This window comes from Danio rerio, chromosome 6 (assembly GCF_052040795.2).
Source record: "Danio rerio strain M-AB ecotype USA chromosome 6, GRCz13ab, whole genome shotgun sequence".
Classification (NCBI taxonomy): domain Eukaryota; kingdom Metazoa; phylum Chordata; class Actinopteri; order Cypriniformes; family Danionidae; genus Danio; species Danio rerio.
Genome location: NC_141026.1, coordinates 15,952,404 through 15,980,082, shown reverse-complemented (window position 1 = coordinate 15,980,082; position 27,679 = coordinate 15,952,404). Strand labels below are relative to the sequence as shown.

The 27,679-nt window shown below is 35.7% G+C and overlaps 1 protein-coding gene across 2 annotated transcripts in view; it reads left to right on the top strand.

Annotated features, from left to right (window-relative positions):
* fhl2b (four and a half LIM domains 2b) overlaps positions 1-27,149 on the top strand; it is a 31,067-nt gene extending 3,918 nt beyond the window's left edge. Inside the window, exons 2-7 of one of the 2 annotated variants that reach the window (XR_015492738.1) lie at positions 1,483-1,657; positions 15,742-15,916; positions 19,323-19,492; positions 19,912-20,098; positions 23,501-26,742; positions 26,837-27,149. Coding sequence is in view for 1 of the 2 variants with exons in the window: in NM_001006028.2 (NP_001006028.2) it covers positions 1,502-1,657; positions 15,742-15,916; positions 19,323-19,492; positions 19,912-20,098; positions 23,501-23,652 (840 nt within the window). In the remaining variant the exon portion in view is untranslated. 2 annotated transcript variants of the gene reach the window in all.
* Positions 27,150-27,679: the final 530 nt, after the last annotated feature.

Here is a 27,679-nt window from a genome sequence, read left to right as displayed (position 1 = left end):
AAAAACAAATTTAAATGAGTCAAAATAGGTTATAAAAGAATGAAAAAGAAAACGAAAAACATAATAGTGCGTTTGTTTGTTAGACTTCACTAATCCCAAAGGGAAATTCACGTCACAGCTCACAGCAGAGCTCTCCATACTAAATATAGAAAAATAAGTTACGTAAATATAAAAACAATAATTAAATTACATACTGCACACCTTAGTTTCAAACAATGAGTAGACACTTGTCCATATACTGTACTATTACAATTCAGCATAATTTGTCTAGTATGATTTTGGTAATACAATCTGATCACCGTTGGTAAAAACGACTTCCTGTATCTTTCTCTGTAACACCAGGGTTGAATTAATCTTGCTCTAAAAGAGTTTGCACATGCTTGGACTAAATGAAAAAGGGGATGATTATCAAGGTTCATCATACTGACAAATTTGTCCATCATTTGTCCATCATTTGTGCAATCTCTTCTATAGTAGGTAGTACACACCACATAAGCTTATTTGATTTGTTTTTCTCCTTCTCCAACAGTTCCCTTCCATTGCAGGTTACAGCATACAGGATCACAGAAGACACCACAGAGTCATAAAAAGTCTTTAACAGTGTCTGACACACACCAAACCTCAGTCGTCTTCATAAAGGAATGTGACACTGACCCTTCTTATACACCTCAATTGAATTTACAGACCAATTTAGCTTGTTATTCAGACCCAGCTACCTATATGATGAAGCAATCTCAATTGCTGACTCTAATCACTGGCACCGCCTGTTGTGGATGCCTTCTAAATTTTATTTATTTGGTCTTATTGGTTTTTAATTTAAAACAATTTGTTTCACACTGGTCAGCAAAACTTTTTAAAAGCAGCCTACGGTATACTCACTCTCGTCATGAGTCTTTATATAAGCGACAACTGCAGAGTCATCAGAAAACGTCTGTAGATGACAATAACTGGAGCTGTATTGAAAATCTGACGTATAGAATGCAAATAAATATGGAGCAAAAAGTGTTCCTTGAGGACAATAGTGCTACTCATTCCAACTTGCGACACACAGTTACTGTCCAAAATACTGTGGTCTATTTGTGATATAGTCAGTTAACCAAATTACCATACTTGAAGTGACCCTTCAAGATGAGTTTTAATGTGAGACTGTCTGAAAAAAAGTCTCAAGGTTGGTGTGTAGATCAGAGTGTGTATATAAGCATTGTGTCCACAAATGCTAGTCTGGACACAGTTCTGAGGGATAACGCAGGAATATTAGCAGGGCTTTACTGAGGGGAGACACAACAGCTGAGACTAATACACTGGCACTCTTCCACTCTTGCTTTAGAAAGTTTGCGTCATATAGTTAGCCTTTACCTAGCAGATGTTAAGAACCGGTATTATAGGCCTACTAGTTAAGTTTCATCTAAGCCGTTCTCTCAATGGCATTTTCAATGACCCTTTCAACCTGTCTGCACTATTTAAAACTTGTTTATCTTTCAGGGATTGTTTAAAACCGGAGATGGCGGAGCGCTATGACTGCCACTACTGTAAGGAGTCTCTTTTCGGGAAGAAGTACGTCCTGCGGGATGAAAATCCATACTGCGTGAAGTGCTATGAGAGCCTCTACTCCAATACCTGCGAGGAGTGCAAGAAACCCATTGGCTGCAACAGCAGAGTATGTTCAACTTCACATTTTCTGCTTTACTAAACATGAATATACAGTAAGGTCCATAAATATTTGGACATCAACACAATTCTAACATGTTTGGTTCTATACACCAACATTTCAATCGATTTGAAATGAAATGAACAAGATGTGCTTTAACTGCAGACTGTCAGCTTTAATCTGATGGTTTTACATCCAAATCAGGTGAACGGTGTAGGAATTACAACAGTTTACATATGTGCTTCCCACTTGTTAAGGGACCAAAAGTAATTGGACAGAATAATAATCATAAATCAAACTTTCACTTTCAATAATTGGTTGCAAATCCTTTGTAGTCAATTACAGCCTTACATCTGGAACGCATAGACATCACCAGACGCTGGGTTTCATCCCTGGTGGTGCTCTGCCAGGCCTCTACTGCAGCTGTCTTCAGCTCCTGCTTGTTCTTGGGGCATTTTCCCTCCAGTTTTATCTTTAGCAATTGAAATGCATGCTCAATCAGATTCAGGTCATGTGATTGACTTGACAATACATAACATTCCACTTCTTTCCCTTCATAACCTCTTTGTTTTTTTGCAGTATGCTTTAGATCATTCTCCATCTGCACTGTGAAACACCATCCAATGAGTTCTGAAGTACTTGGGTTAATATGAGCAAAAAACCTCGCCTGAAACACTTCAGAATTCATCATGCTGCTTTTGTTGCTCAATAAATACAAGAGAAACAGTATCATTGACAGCTATACATGCCCACGCCATGTCACTACTACCCCCAAGCCTCACTTCTTATGATTGTGAGCAGTTCCTGTCTTTCTCCACACTTTTTTTCTCCCAGCACTCTGGTACAAGTTAATCTTGATCTCATCAGTTTATAGGATGTTGTTCCAGCATTGAGAAGGCTTTTTTAGAACTCTAATCTGGCCTTCCTGCTTTTAAGGCTCACCAATGGTTTACATCTTGTGGTGAGCCCTCTGTATTCACTCTGGTGTAGTCTTCTCTTGATTGTTGTCTCTGACAAACATTCACCTACCTCCTGGAGAGTGTTCTTGATCTGGCCAGCTGTTGTGTGTTGTGATGGGTGATTGGGAAAGATTTTTTTGGTCATCCACCACAGTTGTTTCTGTGGTCTTCTGGGTCTTTTGTTGCTGCTGAGCTCACTGGTGTGTTCTTACCTTTAAGAATGTTCCAAACAGTTGTTCTGGCCATGCCTAATGTTTTTTTTTTTTTTTACTTTGTTTTTTCTCTTAAAGCACTTCTTGTTTGTTTCATTTCAAATCCATTGTTTTGGTGTATAGAGCCAAAGATGTTAGAATTGTGTCAATGTCCAAATATTTATGGACCTAACTGTATACAGTTTAAGTCAAATTGATTATTTTCAACACCTTTCTAAACATAATAGCTTAGAATAATATTGCTTAATAATAAAATATATGCCAATATTTTAACTTACAGTATACTACTAAATAATAATGTGAGAAACAATCCAAAACTAAAACATTATTCATATACTGAATAAAAATCTAATAAATCAAGCTAATTCAGCAGGCTGGTGCCTATAACTGCAGATGTAATGGTGTGCCTTGGTTACTGCAGCAAACAAAGCAGCATGTCAAAGCAGGATTTTATTGACTACACATCATCCTGATGTTCGCAGACTTAATTCAGGCAAACTTTTGCATATACCATACATTGCGTAATCAAAATTGATATAAACTTTAATAATTTGCAAAATAGTATTTAAGGCTTTTTAATACTTTTGAAGGGCTAACAGTATAGCGACTCATGCTAATGTAAAAGGATGCACAAATAAAACTCAAAGATGATTAGATGAATTTTTGGTGTGCCTGTCTTTGTGTGAAATGTTTCAGTAACCACAAACAATACATACTATTTCAGGGCTTTTGTCACATACTGAAGGACAAAAGAAGTTAGCAATGCGCTATGCCACATTAAAACCTGTTAGCGACAGGCTAAATTATTTTCGAAACATGCTGAAGAAAGCTAGCAATATTATCTATATACAGTACATTTGAGATTAAACAACTTTGTGGATTTCTGACATCATCATCAAGTTTGTTTTGTGGAATTTTACCTATAAAATCCACATCTAAAATTCTAAAATTTACCCTCAGTTTACTGAACCTATAGTTTAGACTAGTTGTAACACAAATGCTTCAAGCTAAAAACCTCGCCTGAAACACTTCAGAATTCATCATGCTGCTTTTGTTGCTCAATAAATACAAGAGAAACAGTATCATTGACAGCTATACATGCCCACGCCATGTCACTACTACCCCTAAGCCTCACTTCTTATGATTGTGAGCAGTTCCTGTCTTTCTCCACACTTTTTTCTCCCATCACTCTGGTACAAGTTAATCTTGATCTCATCAGTTTATAGGATGTTGTTCCAGCATTGTGAAGGCTTTTTTAGAACTCTAATCTGGCCTTCCTGCTTTTAAGGCTCACCAATGGTTTACATCTTGTGGTGAGCCCTCTGTATTCACTCTGGTGTAGTCTTCTCTTGATTGTTGTCTCTGACAAACATTCACCTACCTCCTGGAGAGTGTTCTTGATCTGGCCAGCTGTTGTGTGTTGTGATGGGTGATTGGGAAAGATTTTTTTGGTCATCCACCACAGTTGTTTCTGTGGTCTTCTGGGTCTTTTGTTGCTGCTGAGCTCACTGGTGTGTTCTTACCTTTAAGAATGTTCCAAACAGTTGTTCTGGCCATGCCTAATGTTTTTTTTTTTTTTACTTTGTTTTTTCTCTTAAAGCACTTCTTGTTTGTTTCATTTCAAATCCATTGTTTTGGTGTATAGAGCCAAAGATGTTAGAATTGTGTCAATGTCCAAATATTTATGGACCTAACTGTATACAGTTTAAGTCAAATTGATTATTTTCAACACCTTTCTAAACATAATAGCTTAGAATAATATTGCTTAATAATAAAATATATGCCAATATTTTAACTTACAGTATACTACTAAATAATAATGTGAGAAACAATCCAAAACTAAAACATTATTCATATACTGAATAAAAATCTAATAAATCAAGCTAATTCAGCAGGCTGGTGCCTATAACTTCAGATGTAATGGTGTGCCTTGGTTACTGCAGTAAACAAAGCAGCATGATGTCAAAGCAGGATTTAATTGACTACACAGCATCCTGATGTTCGCAGACTTAATTCAGGCAAACTTTAGCATACAACCATACATTGTGTAATCAAAATTGATATAAACTTTAATAATTTGCAAAATGGTATTTAAGGCTTTTTAATACTTTTGAAGGGCTAACAGTATAGCGACTCATGCTAATGTAAAAGGATGCACAAATAAAACTCAAAGATGATTAGATGAATTTTTGGTGTGCCTGTCTTTGTGTGAAATGTTTCAGTAACCACAAACAATACATGCTATTTCAGGGCTTTTGTCACATACTGAAGGACAAAAGAAGTTAGCAATGCGCTATGCCACATTAAAACCTGTTAGCGACAGGCTAAATTATTTTCCAAACATGCTGAAGAAAGCTAGCAATATTATCTATATACAGTACATTTGAGATTAAACAACTTTGTGGATTTCTGACATCATCATCAAGTTTGTTTTGTGGAATTTTACCTATAAAATCCACATCTAAAATTCTAAAATTTACCCTCAGTTTACTCAACCTATAGTTTAGACTAGTTGTAACACAAATGCTTCCAGCTAAACAAGTAGAATTACTAGAGGTGTAACGATACACTCAGCTCACGATACAATGTGTATCACGATACAATGTTCACGATTCGATATGTATCACGATATTTGGAATAAAAATGGAAAATGTAATTGAAATGCAAATTTTATTAAACAATGTTTTTTAAATTACCAAGTAAACTATTTTTTACGTATTTATTTTGTTTCAGCTTTTTTCATTTAAACTAAACCTTCTTTAAGAAAATAAATTAAATAGGCCTGTCTCTGGAAAATAAAACATTTATAAAACTTTTTATAAAATATTATTGAAATGACAGAGACAAAATTAAGGACCAATTTAAGTAAAGGTGCAAAAATAATAATAGCTTTCTATTCAAATAATAGCTTTCTATTCAATTGAATTTAACAGTAAGAGCTTTAGGCTTTGCTTGGTCACTTGCGTTTTTTGTGTGCGTGCAAAAAAAAATAAAATCTACATTTCCAAGTAGTCAGCAGTTCTATAAGATAATCCTGAACTTATGTGTATCTGTCTGAGAGGTTTTTATGGAAGACTGTCTTCATGTTGGGCATGATGAGTGACAGACTGGCCGTCTTTTAATCAGACAGGACAGTCGTGGCCCTTGTCAGTAGTTTAAACAGGTTTACTATTTCTTCGGCATTGCTGATGTAGGCGCTATCAAGTATATCATGTTGACGTGCCTTTTTTGTACCTCTGTACTCAATAGGGTTAATGCTTGTCGTAATCATAACTCTAAAATGCGATATGATTATTCAAATGATGTGCACGCTTTCGGTTTCATTTTCACTGCTAAGTGCTGTTCATACTTGCCACGCGGCTCCTAAATGATCACTTTGTGCCACAAATTGAATGTTATTTACAACTTTATTACCTGTTACTCACAACCTTTGCAGGTTCTGTTCACTGAAGTAGACGCGCGCGCATCTATCATTAAGTAGTCCGCCCTCTGTATTGTCAGCTCACGTCATGTGTGATTTTGCGGCCGCAAACACATGATTATATGAAGACAGAATGATATTTTTGGGTGAATTGTACCTTATAAATACAGTATGTGACTCTTTCAACACCATTAGGAGGTATCTATGTCGCTGAGCAAAGTATGTAAATCACTGTGAAGACTTTAAAACTACGGCTATGACCCAGTATGCTTGTCAAAAAGCGGACGAGTCTAAAGCAGTGACTGTAAAACCGAAATGTTGCCAGACATCCGATTTTGAGAGGATGGGCCGTCCTCTATTTCAACTCCACTCATCTTTGTCTGCTAACGTTACTGCTGCTGCTAGATCAAACAATCTGAGCTCATGTGCAACAGCAGGTGGAACGTAACTCACGTGCAAACAGCTCAACTAATAAGAGAAAAGGGACGTCAAATCGTAATAAAATTGTCATAATGCCACAATGCATATTGTGACATTTTTGCATTCGCAATAAATCGTACCACAATAAATCGTTACACCCCTAAGAATTACTATTTCAAAATAATTACTTAATTCAAAACATGCCAAGTGAAATTTGTTGATGCTTAAGGTCTGTTTAACTGAAACTTTTGTCAGTTTAATGTGTATATTGTGATATTTGCCGTGTATGTTTGTATTGAGGCAACAAACACATGTAAACTATCAAGTACAAGTGTTTAATGCACATTTATGCATTGTGTCATATAAATAAGCTCCTACAGCACTTTTTATGGAGTAAAAGGACATCAATAAACTTCGAAAACTTACTTATTTATGCTGATATTGATATTAAAACCCCAAAATACAACTCTAAATACACCCATCAGCCCATAAATTTCTCTATATTGATTTATTAACTTTTAATACTTCCTAAGACCTTGCGGACACCCTGTGTTTTCAGACACTTAATTGCATGATACATGATACATTTAAATGCATTTTGATTAGCAAACAGATTATTCATTCATTAATTTTCCTTTAGCGTAGTCCCTTTATTCATCAGAGGTCGCCACTGAGCCACCTAGTTCACAGCCCCCAAATAGCTTAAGGTCTGCATGAAATTAGACTTTGCCATGTTTATTTTGCTAGTGCGCATTGTTGGTCTTAAAGTTAACAATCAATCTGTTCAAGTTAGTCCACTAACTAAAAAACTGTTTGTTTAGGTAATCTTTAATCACAATCTAACCATTTGCTTCTGCTCTGGAATGGAAATCCTTCTCTGATGATTAGCCACGCCCTTTCAACTGTCAGTTCGCTATGAGTGAAAGACAAGAGGAGGAGCACAGGAATAAAACCCAACCCCTACTCATTATTTCATTTCAGTTGGAAATACATCATCAAGTCTGCAGAAACTTTATGCCAAATATTTACTCACTTAAAGGAATAGTTCATCATTTACTCACTGTTTATAGTGTCACGCACCAATGTTTTTTTTTTTTTTTTTTTTTTTTGGGAAAGTACTAACCTCTACACATTTTACCTTTGTTACACAGACCAAAACACACCCATAAGCATATGGTGATAAGAAAGTCATATGATGAACCAAAGCTCATCACAAACAACTTTTCCTACAAGCAGAGAAGCACATAAAATATACAAGTTAAATAATGCGATAATCATTAGGATTTATCAAAATTAGATGTAACATAAATTTTGTTGATTTACTATCAAAATCAGGGCAATTTTTTACAGTGTTTATAATTCATTCATTTTCTTTTCACCTTAGTGCCTTTATTAACCTGGGGTCGCCACAGCAGAATGAACTGCCAACTTATCCAGCACATGTTTTACACAGCGGATGCCCCTCTAGCTGCAACCCATCACTGGGAAAAATTTAAATAGTTAATTTGTTTAATTTAGTCTAATTAGATTTCTGAAATACAATCTACTTCTCTCTTCAAAGAGCAGCTCTCATTATCGTCCATGAACTGGTGTATTTGTTTCATGAAATTTAATTAATTTGTTTCATGAAAGACATTTATTTTAGTTACTTTCCATTTTCTAACATGTCAAACAAGATCAAATAGTTCATCATTTACTCACCCTTCATTTGTTCTGATAAACAAAGAGAAGAAGTTTTGAAGGAAGCTGTACATACGTTTTAATATTAGACTGTTAAAAAAACGATATATTATTATTTTTATTTGGATCCTGTTTATTTTAGTAACTAGCTGATATTTTATAAATTACTCAAACTAATAATGTACTTGTATAAACCTAAAAAAAAGTTGCAATTTAGTACATCTAAAATACAGTAACTTAATATCTAATATTGAACATCACATTATAGTTAAAATTATAATACTTTACATATGCTTTAGTATGTTAATATACATGAAATTAAGTTACTTAAAGTTGCTGTATGTACGTTTTTGACTCTTCTAAAACATAAACATATCATGATATGTTTGCAGATATTTAAGGAAGATGCCAAGTGAACGTTCCTGTTTGTTTGTGAAACAGTGTTTAAGTCAGAATTCTGCTTTAAAAATGTCCTGAACGCTGTCTTTGTTTTGTTCTTTTAACCCGCCCACTGCCACTTAAGCTAACTATTTTTCTTCACCTCGAGTTGTCTTGTTGGAAAACCACATATTTAATTTATTTACTCAGAGATACAGATTCAGAGCTCCACATGTGGTTATTAATTAGAAAATAACATAAATATTACGAACGTAAACATTAGGTGAGCAGGTTACATTGTAGCCACGTGTCCTAACAACATGCTATATGGCGAAATTTGCAGCGACAAGCAATTGGGCTGTTTGCACCAGACGAAACAAGACATGAATTTAAATACAGGCATTCAGAAGCACAGAATAGTGCACTCACTCACAGAATGGTAAGGTTTATAATCTAATTAATACATAATAAACCTCTTAAACATTATTATATGTACGTTTTATAAGGAGCACAATTTAAATCAGCGTTTAGGCTCAATTGTCAGAATCGCTCCTATTTGTCCTCAATCTGGCAACCTGCACTTGCAATTTTTTGATCCAGTAATGCAATACCTAGTTCAACCACTGGATATCAAACCTACATAACTTTTATTCATTCATTTTCTTGTCGGCTTAGTCCCTTTATTAATCCGGGGTCGCCACAGCGGAATGAACCGCCAACTTATCCAGCAAGTTTTTATGCAGCGGATGCCCTTCCAGCTGCAACCCATCTCTGGGAAACATACACACACACACACACACACACACACACACACACACACACACACACACACACACACACACACACACACTCATACTCAAGAGTAAATAATTAATGACAAAATGTTCAGTTTTAGGGGAACTATCTCTTTAAGAGCAAGTTCAGCCCAAAATGCAAATTTAATCATGAATACTGATTGGTTGGTTTCCAGCCAGTGTTCTTCACAAGATCTTCTAGATCCAACATAACTGAAGAAATAACATATTGGAGCAATATTATTTGCAGGTGCAGATTTGAAGTACACAACAAATGCACATTCAAAACAATTAAGAGCACTTTTGTTTTAAAAGGCGTGTACATAACTACACATTACATAACTTACACATTAGACTATACGTGTTATACTCAGAGCTCAATATTCACAGCAAGACGGTCTTGACGCTGACTGTTTGACCGTGTTTATTTAGTAACAGTGCACACAATGATTTGGAGCCCTCTGAAAGCTGAAAGATCTAAAGGAGAGCAGTGTGAATGCCAGTCCATGCACTCTGGACTCAACCCAGCAGGAAATCACTGCCCATGGGGTGAATCTAAAACTGAACAAAGTCACCAGATGAGCTTTTGTGGAATTATTAGATCCTATTTACCTTAGGGATGAGCACACAGCTCTTCTGCCATTTCAAAGTCAAAGTAAAACATTCTTTGCTGTAAAAAAGTCAATAAAATATAGGGTAAAAACTGGCAGATGTGGTTGACAGAATTATACTGTAAAAATATGATAGAAACCGTAAATTAATTTTTTTGAGTTCTACAGTAAGCTTTTTTATTAATTTATAGTGTCACGCACCAATGTTTTTTTTATTTATTTTTTTTTTTTGGGAAAGTACTAACCTCTAAACATTTTACCTTTGTTACACAGACCAAAACACACCCATAAGCATATGGTGATAAGAAAGTCATATGATGAACCAAAGCTCATCACAAACAACTTTTCCTACAAGCAGAGAAGCACATAAAATATACAAGTTAAATAATGCGATAATCATTAGGATTTATCAAAATTAGATGTAACATAAATTTTGTTGATTTACTATCAAAATCAGGGCAATTTTTTACAGTGTTTATAATTCATTCATTTTCTTTTCACCTTAGTGCCTTTATTAATCTGGGCTCGCCACAGCAGAATGAACCGCCAACTTATCCAGCACATGTTTTACACAGCGGATGCTCCTCTAGCTGCAACCCATCACTGGGAAAAATTTAAATAGTTAATTTGTGTAATTTAGTCTAATTAGATTTCTGAAATACAATCTACTTCTCTCTTCAAAGAGCAGCTCTCATTATCGTCCATGAACTGGTGTATTTGTTTCATGAAATTTAGTTAATTTGTTTCATGAAAGACATTTATTTTAGTTACTTTCCATTTTCTAACATGTCAAACAAGATCAAATGTATAAAAAATGTAATGTTAAAATGTTAAAACTGCTTAATTAGTAACTCACCAGAAATAAAGTAAAATAAATGATATATTTTTACTTACATTACTTAATTACTCTCATTCACACATATACACTACAGCCAATTTAGCTTACCCAATTCATTTATGCCAAATGTTTTTGGACTGTGAGGGAAACCGGAGCACTCGGAGGAAACCCGTGCTACCACGGGGAAAACACGCAAACTCCACAGAAATGCCAACTGACCCAGCCGGGGCTCAAACCAGCGACCTTTTTGCTGTGAGGTGATCATGCTACCCACTGCGCCACCATGACGCCCAGTGTTTGTAATGGTTACATAATTTATGATAATTTATATAATCAGCATTTTTAGACATTAACATTAAGCAAGTTTGACAAATGCTTTGAAACTATTAAAATAAGCATCACTTTTGAACCCTGAGTTATGACCACAAAAAAAAAAATAAAAAAACTGTCATCATTTACAATCCTCTGCATCGTTTCAAACTTATGTTGTGTGGGTCTATTTTTGGCAATAGACAGTGATTGTTGATTTTTCTTGTAAAGATCATGTTCCATAAAGATATTTAGTAAATTTATTACCGTAAATATATCAGAAATTATTTTTGATTAGAAATTCTTTGCTAAGCACTTCATAAAGATAACTTTAAAGGCTATTTTCTCAGTATTTTGCGTTTTTTAACCCTTAGCTTCTAGATTTTCAAATAGAAAGAAATATTGTCTTATCTAGATAAATAACATTAATGTAAAGCTTATTAATTCATCTTTCTGGTGATTTCTCAATTTCAAAACATTGACATTTGTGTATGGTATATTTTGTTCCATGGTCATCTGGAATCCCTCTTTATTAAATTTTTTGTCTATTCATTAAAAGACAGTGCAACCAAATTTCCACAAGTGTTTATATGTGGGGAAAAAAAAAAAAAAAAAAAAAAATATATATATATATATATATATATATATATAAAAAAAAAATATATATATATATATATATATATATATATATATATATATATATATATATATATATATATATATATATATATACATATATATATATATATATATATATATATTTATATAAAACATATATATATATATATATATATATATTTATATATATATATACATATATATATATATATATTAGGGATGCACCGATATGGATTTTTTGGCCGATACCGATAACCGATAATTCTTCAGATTTGGAGGCCGATAGCCGATATGTATAGGCCGATAATCATAAATATTTTAAATTATAGACCTATATTCACGATTTCACATAAATCAGCATGCAAAAAATAATTTCCTTTTCTTTATAGCAAATTAACATGCAAGTTGATTGTTGCATAAAAATAATAGTTCAAACAACAAAATGGTATTTAATTAACAAGCAAGATAAATATATTTAAATAAGATAAAAATGAAAGAGCTAAGGACTGAAACCAGCTCAAATGGTCATGAATAAAACATGTTACAGGGATGTACTCATGTACAAATATGTCATGTCTGAAAAAGCCTTTATCAGAGGTGTTTTGACAGTTTAGAGCCACCGTACAAGCCAACAGCTAAATACAGATAGTACGTTTTAGTACGTTTAGAAAATGCGGCACAGATTCCTCCTATTTGGCGTTTTGACGTATCACATGTAGCTGCTGCTTGTCAATCAGAAACTCTGCTTCTGCGCTCGTTCTTGCCGTCAATCGTGGGAAAATGAAAAGTTTCGATGAAAAGTTTATGATAAACCGCTGAGAGTTTTACTCAACTGTAGAGGCAGAGTTGCCATCAGAGTCAGATTTTGATACAAAACCTGCATTGAGCTGACTTTATGACAAACACAGAGCAGAATATAAAGACAGAATGAGCAGCTAGTTAAGAGCCCCTTTGACTGGATTCACCTCTCGCCTCTCCCCCGTGCTACAGTGTGTGTGCGGTGACAGCTCGCCCTCGTTATAATCAATATGAATATTCCGATCAAACTGAATACATCTTACATCAACAACACATGACAAGCAACGCGTTGATAATAACAAATAATCAGACTACAAACAACCGTTATGTTTATAGATGTTGTAAAATGTGCGGGTCCTTCAACTGGACTGGGCTGCGGTTTGGGGTGTGTGTGAGACAGAGGGAGAGGGAGAGAGAAAAGAGGAGCGGTTTTTAAGCAATGACACCATTTTCTGTGATGTTTCCTCTTTGGTGACTTACTTGTTGTACCACACGGAAAGTAATAAATATTTTGGACCAAGGTACATGTGTCCTCTTTCATTCACCAGGTGCAACGAAAAGAGTTCACCCTGAAACTAATATTATTCGGCCCTGGAGTAATAAGTGAATCTCCCCTGATATCTCTTAACACAACAAAGAGACATAGCAGGAAAGGTTTACACATGTAATATTTTTCCTGAGGCGATTTTAAGCAAAATACACAATGACTCTCAATCAAGCACATCTACAATGATAAGGAAAGTGGTTACTTACTGAGTTATTAACGCACAGCAATGCCACGTGAAGAAAGGACAGACTTTAAAGGAATAAAGGAGAGCTCCATAGTGCACTGGACAAGTCTGAACAAGTTCCGGCCTTGCGAGCGCGGTACGCAGGTCTGTACAATTACGTAATTTATCGGCTTAAATATATCGGCCTAATTTAGACATCGGATCGATAACGATAATCTTAAAAATAGCGTTTATCGGCCGATAACGATATGGGCGCCGATATATTGTGCATCCCTAATATATATATATATATATATATATATATATATATATATATATATATATATATATATATAGTTGAAGTCCTAATTATTAGCCCCCCTGTTTATTTTTCCCCCAATTTCTGTTTAACAGAGAAAACATTTTAATAACTGATTTATGTTATCTCTGGCATGATGACAGTACATAATATTATAAAACATATTTTTCACGACACTTCTATACAGCAATTTATTCAGGTGAAGTTAGAATTATTAGCCCACCTTTTAATTTTTTTTCTTTTTTTAATATTTCCCAAATTATGCTTTACAGTGCAAGGAAATTTTTACAGTATTCATCAATGTCATAAATATTATTAGCCCCTTTAAGCTATTTTTTTTCTCTCGATAGTCTACAGAACAAACCATCACTATACAGTAACTTTGCTAATTACCCTAACCTGCCTAGTTAACCTAATTAACCTAGTTAAGCCTTTAAATGTCACTTTAAGCTGTAATGAAGTGTCTTGAAAAATATCTAGTCAAATATTATTTACTGTCATCATGGCAAGGATAAAATAAATCAGTTATTAGAGATGAGTTATTAAAACTATTATGTTTAGAAATGTGTTTAAAAAATCTGCTGTCCGTTAAACAGTAATTGGAGGGGGAAAAAAAGGGAGGGGGGGGTCTAATAATTTAGGAGGCTCTATATATTATCATACCAAGTGACTCTCTCATGAAGACTTTGGTTAAACCACTCAAAACAATATATGTCAATTAATCATTAAATGAATAATGTAAAATGCATGCAATTTACAATAAAGATAATTTTGAGTTGATATTAAAGGAATTAGTGGTAGTCAAAGTGTACTGGACATTTATGGATTTGGAAATTAAATGATGACTGAGTTTTTATTTATAGATAAACTAACCCAGAAATGCTTTACTATCTTTACTAACTGATATTAATGAGCAGTACATATGGTATAGCATTTATTATATACTCTAAATGTTTTTGTTCATAAAAAGCCGTTCATTGCTAGTTCATGATTACTTTCATTTAATAATACTAGTTATTTAAATTCAAAAATTGTTTTTCATTTTAAAATGAATATTAAATTAGATTTATAAACATGTTATAAGAATGTTTTATATTATCTAATGTTAACAAATTGAACGTACTGTAAATGAATGTGTTATTAATTGTATAAAAGTTATTTGTTGGTAAACGAGCATAATATTTATGAAAACTTTCCATTGCACAAAAGATTCTGTAGAGTGGAAAAAGTTTTCATCATCTGCATAAATATAAATTTCTCATTGGCATGCATGATTACTTGACAGCTACAACAACAGAGGGCTACAGGACCATATGCGCATTATAAAATAAGCACCTAGACATGTATAACACAGCATTTTAAATCACTTGAACCATGTAATCATTTTGAAAACATTGTCATCTATACCCAAAACTTTCCAAAAACGTAAAAGAAATCCTTTCCATTTTTAATTTATAGTTGTCATGCAAAAGCACCCTAAGAGTGTGTGGTGTCCTGCTCTTCCCTCTACAGGCTCCTGTGAGGTTCTGTCATTAGTGTCACATTACATGGTCATTAGTCCTGATGAGAAGGCTGAATCTCTGGTCTGGAGGACAGGCCTGAGGTGTTGCCACATCTGTGTGCCACGTCCTTGGCCCAGTTCCCTGTCGCTCCCCCATAGCAGCCCATCAGCATGACCTCATATCACCCTGGGCCAGCAATTTAACGAGCACACACACACACTCTCTCCCTCTCAAACATTGGTGGATAATTAAACCACCGGTGTCATACACTCCTCCTGAGGCCCAGTACCGACTCTCACTAACACACTCCGATTGGCAGATCACACTGGGCTCCAGCACCTGCGGCTCTCATTGGCGAGTGACCCGCTGTGAAGCTGACATTGAGGAACCCTTTACCCTCTCGCTTTCCCTAATTAGATGTTCAAAAGCTGAAAAAGGCCACTGAGGCAAAGCACATTCGGTTTAATGCAGGTGTGACAGAATGTAGGTTCAAAGTCTTTACCTGTATGCGTTTCTCTACTCAGGATCTGTCTTATAAAGACCGGCACTGGCACGACGACTGCTTCCACTGCTTCAAATGTCACCGTTCTCTTGTGGACAAGCCATTTTCTACCAAGGACGAGCAGCTACTGTGTACCGAGTGCTACTCCAATGAGTATTCCTCTAAATGTTTCGAATGCAAGAAGACAATCATGCCAGGTGAGTGAACACATTTGCTTGGCCTGATTCTCACACATGATCTTATTTCGACCTTGTCACAGTCACCAAGTTGAGCGCCCACCAGACACACTAGAGGGAACTCTACACTTCCGCTACTGAACCGGACTACATACTCCATCATGCACTTCAAACACACCAGTTCCAGTTTACCACTGATTACAATCACATAGCTGAATTTCATGAGGACTGACATCCAGGACTATGGGGTATATGCCGAAGCATGCTAATAGGACTTTTAATTTGCCAGTAACCTGGGTTAAGTGCTTTCGGCGAATTGAATGCTAATGCAAAATCCGGTGCATTTAAGGTCTGTTTTCTTTAAAAATCAGCGATCTCCACTAGCTGAGTGATGTCCGATTTAAAGTGGATCTCAGATTGTACAAGAAGCACTGCATTAAATTACATTTCCCCCGCCATATCTTTATAATACGAGCATTTATTTTACCCCAGTATATTCAATGGAGCTTCTGCGTTAGCCTGCCGATTCTGACGGGCGCGTGCGAGTAAACAGCTTTTTGTCTCGTTTTACGCTTGAGCAACCAAATAAATTCTAAAGTTTATTTGACTGAATGTATTTTAATGACATTACAACATCGATGCTGTATAAGGAACCGTATAAAATGGAAAAAAGTTCACAATAACAGGTCACCGGAAGTGTATGAGCATGGGAACAGCACTAGTTTGGCATATACCCTATTAGACGTGTGAGCATTTTAAGTTTACTTGTTTCATTCATGCGTGAAATTCACTTCACAATAGAGGCGGATTCGCATTAGCTTTGTTGCTCAATGACCGCAGGTTTGCTAATGTAGCGGATGTGGCCGAGCTTTCGGGCGCACATGTTGGATAACTTTAATTATTTTGGATTCTAAAAGCAAAATTTTCTTAGGAGAGTGATTATAGCGCCTCCCGATGGTGACTGCGGTTACACTCATGGCAGGTATTATTTGATAGTTTGGTCATTTATTTCACTGATTTGGCAACCGTCTAAACTGTTTAAATTTCCGCTCAGTAAAAAGCATTAGTGCTCCATTTGAGATAACACTACATACATATAATATGCTGTTGAGTGTGTAAGTGCATATGTACATAGTGGATGAGTGCATAGTGTATATTGTGCCATTTGAGACGCAGCTTATGTGAATTGAGATGCAGCACTGGTGTTCTGTATAGTTTAGTTTAATCTTCAATCAGACACAACTGGGCTGGCTAATCAAGCTCTTACTAGTTGCTTGAAACGTAAGATTAAGCTACATTCTGAAGAAAACTTATTCTCCAGGACCAAATTTGGGCACCAAACTTTGATTTAAAAGATCACTATAAACTTAAATTAAAATTTACCAAAAATAAAATAACAAATTATTATTATTAAAAAAAAACAACAACAAAAAACAATCACATCTCATGGTTTGTTTTTGAAACACTAATATGCATATTTTCTACGAAACTAGGAAGATTTTCACCAAAATTTTGACATTTTAAAAAGTTCTAAAAATAATTCATGACAAAATAGTTAAATTTAAGTCCTCTAAAGAGATGCAATCTCCACGTCACCCTGAAACACAAAACCTTACGTTATTAAATTCTGTGTATAAATCGCAAGTTATTTTGTGTGATAGTTAAATATATTTTAAACAAACTGCAAATAAACAAAACCTTATTTCTTTCTCATTTTCTTTCTTGAAACTTTTCCCTCTTAGTCACATACTGTACCTGTCTGATGGCTCTTCATGCAGCTCATTATGCAGGTCTTTGTCTTTTAAAGAGTGAATCACTGCATCAGTAATGATAGTTCACGCCTTCTCGCATAGACCATTTTCACTCAAAAAGTGACTCAGGGCCTACTCACACTATGCCATCCGTACCTTGCCCAGGCCCGTTTCCCGGCTCGTTTGAGAAGTGTGAGTGCGCTGAATCGCGCTCAAGCACGGTTCCCTTGGCCGGTCCTGGCCCGGTTGGAAGACGTGGGCCTGAGCGCGGTTCGCTTGGCTTTGGCGCTTGTAGTGTGAGTGCAAAACGCGCCAAAACCTGAAACTGAAAGCGAGACGTGACTTTTAAGGGACTGTTTCATTTGGATTTATTAATCAATCTTACTGTTCAATGATTGCAATTTGCCGTAGTTTATTAAATACGCAAACCCCTCACTACACAACAGCTGCGCACCTTCAGCAAACCTCCTCATTCCTGCAGCACAAGGACGTTATGACTGTTTATGAGCGACAAAAGTGGTGGATCTGTTCGGCGAAATATATGACTGCGTGTCCCCACATCCCTAAGGACTGTTTGGCGAAATATTTGACTGCATGTCACTGCATATAAAACCGACTGAAACGATATAACTAGAGAAATCTCCTCTGTGCTGAGCGAGAACGCTCACTGAACAGCGCATCATCGATGACGTAAGCGTGCCCAGGCCCGATTGTAGTGTGAGTGCAGGCCGTCGGGGGAGACGGGAGGGGGGACAAGCGTGCTTTGGCCTGGTTCGAGGCAACTGTACATAGTGTGAGTACGGCCTCAGAAAACTAGGCTACAAGATCCAGTTCTCAAAAGTCTTGTGAACAAATGTTCTCTATGTGTTTCATGGCCTTGTTTCAGTGACTTCAAAATTTTTGTGTTTCGCTAACCACGCATAAACGTTTCTCTCCCAAAAACACATACAAACATGCTGCTTAGATATTATTGTAGCCTAGCTTGTTCTGTTTACAGTGTTATCCCAATTTAGCCAATAATATGTTTTTAAGATACTAAAGATAACACAAATGTCAGTGCATGTCAAAACTTTTCCATGGCCCCAAAACACCCTTAGACCCCTGGGTGTAAAAAAATACATTTATGACATTTTTTTTGTGGTCTATGGACACATATGAAGAAGGTTTAATAAGATTTCATTTACATATGAAATTGATCAATGCACATTCAAACAGCACATCAACTACAGTAAAGACTTTCTGGTTTGGATGTTTGCAGACATGTCAGAACGGATTATTATTGTTATTATTATTTACAAGTTGCCTTAACAACCGAACAATGAAATATACTAATAAAAAAAATATATATATATATATACATATATATATATATATATATATATATATATATATATATATATATATATATATATATATATATATATATATAACAATTACATTTTTAGCACCTTCATAAATTAAATACAAATCTAAAAAGCGAACACACCCATGCACATTTTTTATAGCTACACCATTTTGTACTCCTCATAAGAACTTGAATACATTATGATTAAATTGCAAAAGATGATACTTTTTTGTGTGAACCCTTAGATGCACAGGCTATGTACTGTACATCCTGGCTATTATCCAGACAAGTAATTTATTTGTCTGTCTGCATTTTCCTCTGTTTCTCTCAGGCTCCAGGAAGATGGAGCATAAGGGGAACAGCTGGCATGAGACCTGCTTTACCTGCCAGCGCTGTCAGCAGCCCATTGGAACCAAGAGCTTCATTCCTAAGGACAACAGTAACTACTGTGTGCCGTGCTACGAGAAGCAGTTTGCTCTGCAGTGTGTGCAATGCAAGAAGGTAATAGCTGGAACACAACTTGACACGTTAAATATGTAAAAAGTAATAAATGACATCAAACCTCAATCAAATATTGTGTAGTTCTGAGTGTGCTTCATGTAGGTGAGTGGGCTTGACAAACCACCTGTCGGATGTGCTTTCTCTCTATGCACTAGGCACTTTATTAAAAACACTTCTATTTTCTCTACGTTTGTTTGTATGGCTAAGGTTTTTTTTATATTTATTTTGTTATATAGCTTTAACTTATAATTATATATTCTAGAAATATGGAGTATTTATATTCCATAATTTATAAACTTAATGATAATATATTTATGATAATAATATAACTTTTTTCAAGGTCACATGTGGTTGTATAAGCATTTTACTGCATATAATGTGTATTGTGACAAATAAAATTTAAATTTGTTCACTCTCAGCCAATCACCACCGGGGGCGTGACCTATCACGACCAGCCCTGGCATAAAGACTGCTTCCTGTGTACTGGCTGTAAGCAGCAGCTGTCTGGCCAGCGCTTCACCTCTCGTGATGACTTTCCCTATTGCCTCAACTGCTTCTGCAATCTGTATGCCAAGAAGTGTGCTGCCTGCACCACCCCGATCAGCGGTATGAACAACCAAAACTTTTACATCTCCTCATTTTTGTGCGTCCTTATTGTTGAAAGTGCTTATAAGCACCAAATGCAAGCCTATGAAAAATAAACACAATGAATTTTTTTGAAACAGAAGTTCTCTTCTGTATAGTAAAGGGATAGTTGACCTATACTAACCCTTAAGTGGTTTTAAACCTTTATAATTTTTTTTTTTGAACACACACAAAAAAAAAAAAAAAAAAAAAATATATATATATATATATATATATATATATATATATATATATATATATATATATATATATATATATATATATCATTTTTTATTTTTATTTTTTATTTTTATTTTTTAAAGAATGTTGAAAATCAGCAGGCATCCAAAGTAGGAAAAACCACTATGAATTGGTCAGTGGTTCCTGCACACCTCAAAATATCTATTTTTGTGTTGAACATACTGAAATTATGATTGAAACAAGTGAATTTTGAGTAAATTATTTTATTTTTGGGGAACTATGCTTTTGAGTATGTTGTAAATGAAGTACTGCTAAAAAGGTAGACCTGGTTATCTATCAACAACAACAACAACAGCAAAGATGGATGATGTCCCAGAGAGCATACTGTACAAATGAGGGCCACTTTAGGCAGTTATGCGGCACTAGTGATATTCCTTCGGCCCAGACAAAATGAATGCGAGCCTGAAGTGGCCCACCTGTACAATGGGAAAGGGGGGCCAAAGATTGAAATTTATATATGGGCCATTTAAGTCAAAGATTTGGCACTTATGGCAAAATGCAATCTGAATGTGAGCCTAATGTGGCCCATGTGGAAAATGGTAAATTCTGGCCAAATCATGGAGGACAAATGTGGGCCACAGTTGGCAAAAATGTGGCATAGTCATTTAAGGGTAATCTGGGTCTAAACCTAAAGTGGCTCACACGTGTAAGTGCAAATGTGGCCCAGTTATCTTAAGACATATGTGTGCCACTTTGGCAAATATTTGGCACAGTAAACTCTGTCTACTGAGGCTGTGGCCCAGAGAAAATCTGGCAAATGTGGCCCAGTTATTTTAAAACATATGTGGGCCAGTTTGGCAAATATTCAGCACTGTAAACTCTGGCTAATGGAGCCGTTAGCCTATAGTGTCCCAGAGAAGATGTTATCTTAAAACATATGTGGACCCCATAGACTAAAGTCACCATCATGGAGAAAAGTGTTAGCTTTAGTTGGGCTCATAACCCTGAACTTCTTAATATAAATTTTAAAATTATATATAAAAAAAAAAACTATAAAATTAAATGAGGCACAACCTGTAATGAAATAATATAATACACTGATGTTAACCAATGTTTAATCCATTATTAGAAGTACCGTAATATCATGCCTGCACATGCCACAGAATTATGAAGGTTTATAAGCTAAAACAAATTCTATGGTTCAACTTCTGCTCACAGAGACATCAATAATCAGCGTATGTGCCAATTAACAAAATTAACTCACAAACAAGAGAATAAAAGTGACAAAATCAACAACGTCAACGTAAATGGCAGAATCAAAATCAAATAATGAAAACTGGAGCATCAATAAGCTATATAATGTATTCATACTGCAATGCATGCTGGAATTTTTGTACTTTGCCACACCCAGCAAGTGTAAAGTGTAGGCCAGATCTGGGACAGAAACAAAAGCTAATTATGGTCCAGAATAGGGTCAGTTTTGATTCATTTTGTGGAATTCTGGCTAATATGTGGTATTGCTTTGGCTTATTTGTGGCCCAGATCTGACAAACAGGAGCGGACCGCCCTAGAGCAATCATTCCATTCAGTTTGTGGTCCAGATGTAAGTGACTGGTGTGGGCCAGAATAAAAGCGAACTGTCGCCCAGAATAGGGTCAGTTCAGGTTCATTTGGTTCAATTCTGGCTGATATGTGATATTGCTATGGCTTAATTGTGGCCCAGCTCTGGCAAACAGGAAAAGACTGCCCAAGTGCCATCATTCCATGCGGTATGTGGGCCAGATGTAAGCATACCTGCCAACACTCCTGTTTTTTTCCCGGGAGTCTCCCGTATTTCACACCCATCTCCCGTTTTGGTTTGTCTCCTGGAGAAAACTCCCGGAATTTCAACCACAACCTACACCCCCACCCCCCCAAGTCAACATGACTTTAGATTGACGTTGTACGTCAACTTTACACCATCATGGAGATTTATATTTGAAAAAGAAAATTGGGTTCATGTCAAACTCAACATCAGGCCGATGTCAATGTCCAACGTCTAACCTAAAACCAACCAAATATCAAAGTCTAATGATGTTACAGCTTGACGTTGTGTGGGCGTTACCACTATGACATCTATCAGATACTAGATTTTGGTTTCCAGACCTGACGAATAAATGTCAGTATTTGATGTCAATATGGCATTGGGTTAAAATTTCGGCTTGACGTTGGATTTTGGTCACCTTCTCTCTCTCACAACCTAAAATCAACCAAATATCAATGTCATTTTTGGACATTAAAATAACATTGTCCTTAGAAGCTAGCTAGACATAGAATTTTGGTCAACTGACATCACAACCTAAATCTAATCTAATTTTAATGTCATATGATGTTGTGTGCTTGCTCAGAAATAACTAAATACACTACAGAATGTTACGTTCACACACATCCTAAAATTACATGTAAATGCATCAGCTTTTTACAGCGTAATACTCACTACTCTTGAGTACTTTGAAAGGGCTTTTTACTCATACTTTGAGTAATATTTACACCAAATACTTTTACTGGTACTATAATATTAGGCAAGTAATGGTACTTTTACTTAAGTATGATTTTTCAGTACCCTTTCCACCACTGGTGTCCACTTTCTTTCACTTAAAAAAAAAGAAAGTGTAAGCTAAAATGTCTCAAAGACAGTGACTGACATATTCCGCTAATAATGTTGTTTTACACCAGGGTCTGTGCAGCTGTGAGATCAAGGTTTTAAGTGATTTGCACCTGATTGAGCCACCGAGAATGATCAGTAGAAATTGCTATTTTATATAAATTGCAAGGTTTTGCCTAAAAGAGGGAAATAAAAGCTGAAAATGCAGTTATTCTCCTTTTAGCACTGTGTGGTTTGAAGCAGCTTTCACACTGGACAAGGAAAGCACTGCGCTATGAAACCCATTCTGACATATTTCTCTACATCAGGGCTACTCAATTGGCGGCCCACGGGCCGAATCCAGGCCCCGAGGCACTTTGTTCCGGCCCTCCAAACAGTGTGACCAAGACATCAAAAATAAATTTAGTTCAGTCAACATGCGGCCGCTATGGTTATGAAGTGACGTGCATCTCTGTTCAATAACAGCACGAGCTGCAGTTAAGGCTACATAGAGCGCGAGTCATCGTCTTTAAAATTTGCTGCCTTCATATGTTTTCCAGGTCTGGGAGGAAGCAAATACATCTCCTTTGAAGAGAGGCAGTGGCACAACGACTGCTTCAACTGCAAGAAGTGCTCAGTGTCTCTGGTGGGCCGTGGATTCCTGACAGAGAGAGATGATATTCTGTGTCCCGAATGTGGAAAAGACATCTGAGCAGACAGCGCGGCACTGCAATTCCTAACATTTTATTTTTTAACAAAGTTACAAATTCTATCAAAGCTGATGTATTAGTCTAACAAAAGTCCCATTTAGATAAGTCACTTTAAAGGGGCCTGTGCATGCCAAGGCCTCGTATTAAAATCGTGTCTTGTTTAAAATCGTCACCTAAAAGAAACATGCATTTTCTGAAGACATAAAGCATATTTACTGTTTTATTTGGAAGTGTTATTGCCTATTTACTAGTTGCTTGTGCCCAGTGTTGGGTGTAATTAGTTACAAAGTAATAGTTACTGTATTTATATGAGTTTTCCAAAAGTAAAGTAAGGAATTACTTTTAATTTTTAGGTAATCTAGCTACATTTACTCATGAACTAGCCTTAAATATTCAGATTAATTGTATTATTTTTTTGTTATACATATATATTTTGCTGAATAATTATATTTTTGACTAAAGTTGGTTACATTTATTTAGTTGATGAATGGGCTATATGCTAGGCATGGGATGATAACTGTTTTCAAGGTATACCGCGGTTTGTAAAAGTCAAGGTTCTGTAGCCAAAGTTTTCTGCTATACTGTTCCTACCGTATATGTAAAATTAAATTTTTTTTAATGTTTTGTTTGAAGTTTTTAAGGACAACAGTATCTCCAGCAGAAAAGATATCCAAAGATGCGGTCTTAAATTGTAATGAAATCTGTTTTTAAAACTACTGTAAAGACAGCAGAAATCAAAGATTCATTAAGCCTGACATGTTTACTATCCCAAAATATCTTAAAAGTTTCTTAAGATAAAATACATTGTGTTTAAAGCGGAAAAAAAAGTTTTTGCTTTTTTACCCAGACATTTCAAAATAATATATTTTTCAACAGTAATACCGTGATATTTTTATCCAAGGTTTTCATACCGTCAGAATCTTATACCGACCCATGCCTACTATATGCACTGCTAGTGTTTTTCAGCCAATGGTAAAGCTCCGGTGAATGGTTAATGTGACTATTTTAAAGTTTATAAAGTTTCTTTTACAGCATTGACATAGTAATGTAATTAAAATACAATCAGTTAAATAAACTTAAGCTTTTATTTATGCCGAGTTCAGACTGCATGATTTTCAAAGTAGTCATGTTATGGATGTTTTTACACTGCATGACTATCTGGGGTAGCGTTCTGTCGGTGCTGTGTTTACACTGTAGGATGGATAGGCAACAGGGGGTTTCACGCTGCATGACTTCACAATAGGAAGTATCACAGACAACTGTCCAAACTACGTCTCACAACCAAACAAACGCCAGAAGTGACATGAAAACAATGCGACGTCACGTAATATTTCTTTAGTTATTAACTACATAATGGAAAAAGAAGGCTTTAGCTTCAGAAAATGTACTTATTTTGCTCACCTGGCTTTTGAGGAGAATTAGCAATTTCTCCTCAACATTTTTTTTTTTTAACTTTTCAACCCAGTTGTGATATTGCTCAGATGACACATCAGACAGACACAGTGCTCCTGCCAAATTTCCACTAATATTCTTTCAATTCTTGGGTCCAAATAAACTGATAATAAGCACTTTTAACTTCTCCCCCAGCCTCCCTCTGGCCTGCAGATACCCATACTAGTTGATGCTACTCTAACATTGGCTATAGGTAATCGCCGATGTTAATTTCAGTCAAAACTTATTTCACACGGCATGATTTGAATCGCCGACAGGTCCAGATATTTATCACGCCAAATATTTCATGGGCGTCTGCGACTCATCGGCGATTCTCTCATATTGCGTCTTTGATAGTTCACACTGTGTGATTGGTAACAAGCACCGATTTGCCTGTGATTTCAGGTATTTGTTAGCCATTTCTCAAAACCTGTCGACGAGTCAAACTCGGAGCTAAAGTCATGCAGTCTGAAGTCAGCATTAGTTGTTCAGTCATAAAACTAGAGGAAAAGAATGTAAACTCTTACGCCATCAGCAGGTGATAGCAGAAATTCCATAAATTACATTTTTATAATTTAAAGACAACATTTAAAGAGCTTTAGCTAATTCAGGCTAGCTGTCTGAAAATGTAAAGTCTGTGTGCATATACCCCAATGAAATAATGAACCAATTAGAAATTCATAGATATTTACATTAGATGTCGCCTACGCTGTTATTGTCAATTAGAAGGAATGCGTCAATAGAGCCATCATTTTAGTACACAGCAGTGCTCCTTTGAAAGGAATGTGGGATCACAGTGCAGTGGAGGACTGGCCATGCAGAGCCATAGATATATACACATATATACATATATCCATGATTGGGAGTTTTCCCAGTGGTCAGTATGCAATTATTTTTTTTAAATTACGAAAATGATCATTTTGAGTGATTTAATTTAAGTGACTGCATGAGCATTGCTGACAAAGAGCGAGTTTTCGTGTGCGTGGAAATATGTTTTCCTCCCTTTCTGTAAAATTTGATCTAATCCGTGTCCTGAAACACACCTCCCTATGCCGCTTTAACTTCTCATTCTAACGAAGGGAGTGATTCGTTTGTGAACGAATCCCTGTTATGAGCAACTTGTTCATTTACCCGACAACAATACAAGTTTCTAGCACCGCAGCATCTTGTTGTCATTTTTCATTTGCATTGTTTGCTGATTTTATTCAACAGTACTAACCTGGTATTGAGTATGGTGCTACTTTGCCCAATGGTCAGGGCAGTAAGAGACTGTATTTCATCAATACTTGCTTAGCACAAAAATTCGTAACATAAAATAAAAACATAAAAAACTAAATCTTACCTAATGTTGTGCCTTTGTGCTTTGTTTTCTTTGTTTTCTGGTTACAACACCCGTACACAGTGCAAAAGTCCAGCATCTTTACATTGGCTTTAGTCTTGGTCTTGACCATTTTGTCCTGGGAAAGCACTGTACAAATGTGGCGACGCTATTGAAGCATGCTCAGGGTCCGTATGCGATATCTAGTGTATATATCTATGTAAGAAGTTGACGACAACATGGAACATACTGTATGAAATATGATGTCATCACTTTTAAACATGTCATGCTTTGATAGATATGTTTAGATTTTCTTAAGCACACAGAAAAAAAATCATTGGATGTACTACATTTTTACATTAAGTGGTTGCAAACAATTTATAAGGGCTGAATTTAAACATTAAATTGAGTAATGTTCTTCATTTGTTTATATTCAGCTCATATAAATTGTTTGCAACCACTTAAAGTAAAAAAAAAAATAAACTAACTCAAATTTAAACAAATCAAAAAGTTTAATTTCCATTGTCTATACATTTATAGGGATTTTAAACTGCATTGGATGAAATAATTGATTGACTTTTCATGCAAAGTAATTAAAAAAGTAATGTAAGCACAATTTCAGTTATGTAATTATTAATAACTTAGCTAATGTTGTTTGTGACTAACATTTGCTTTTGACTCATCAATCAATATCTGTCATTTATAGACTGTGTGATTGCTGACGCTTATAATAAACTTCTTCAAAAGGCATTTGCACAAGCCTCGTTTCTGCTTACAGGAGATCACTACAATAATATAAAAAATGACTCACATTCAGTGCATTAATATATGCCTCAGCTGTTCTTTCTTATCTTTCAGGCAATCCTAAAACAGAACTCAAAGGTCTGATTCATCACGCATCTGTCTCTTTAGTTTATTTAAAGCAAGCTCAGTTTATGCTAATCTAATCCTACCAAGAGCTGATTTTATTATATTAGCAGTATTTTATAGCTCAACATAACACAGGTGCAATAAACTGTCACACACACACACGCACGCACGCACGCACACACGCACACGCACACACACGCACACACACACGCACACACACACACACACACACACACACACACACACACACACACACACACACACACACACACACACACACACACACACAAATATTTTGCATATTATCTAGAGAAATTGATATCAAATGGCAGGTGTCCTGTTGGTTTAATCAAAAGTATGTTCATTTAACTGATCCTTTAATACTTGCTACTGGTGCCTCTTTTAATTAA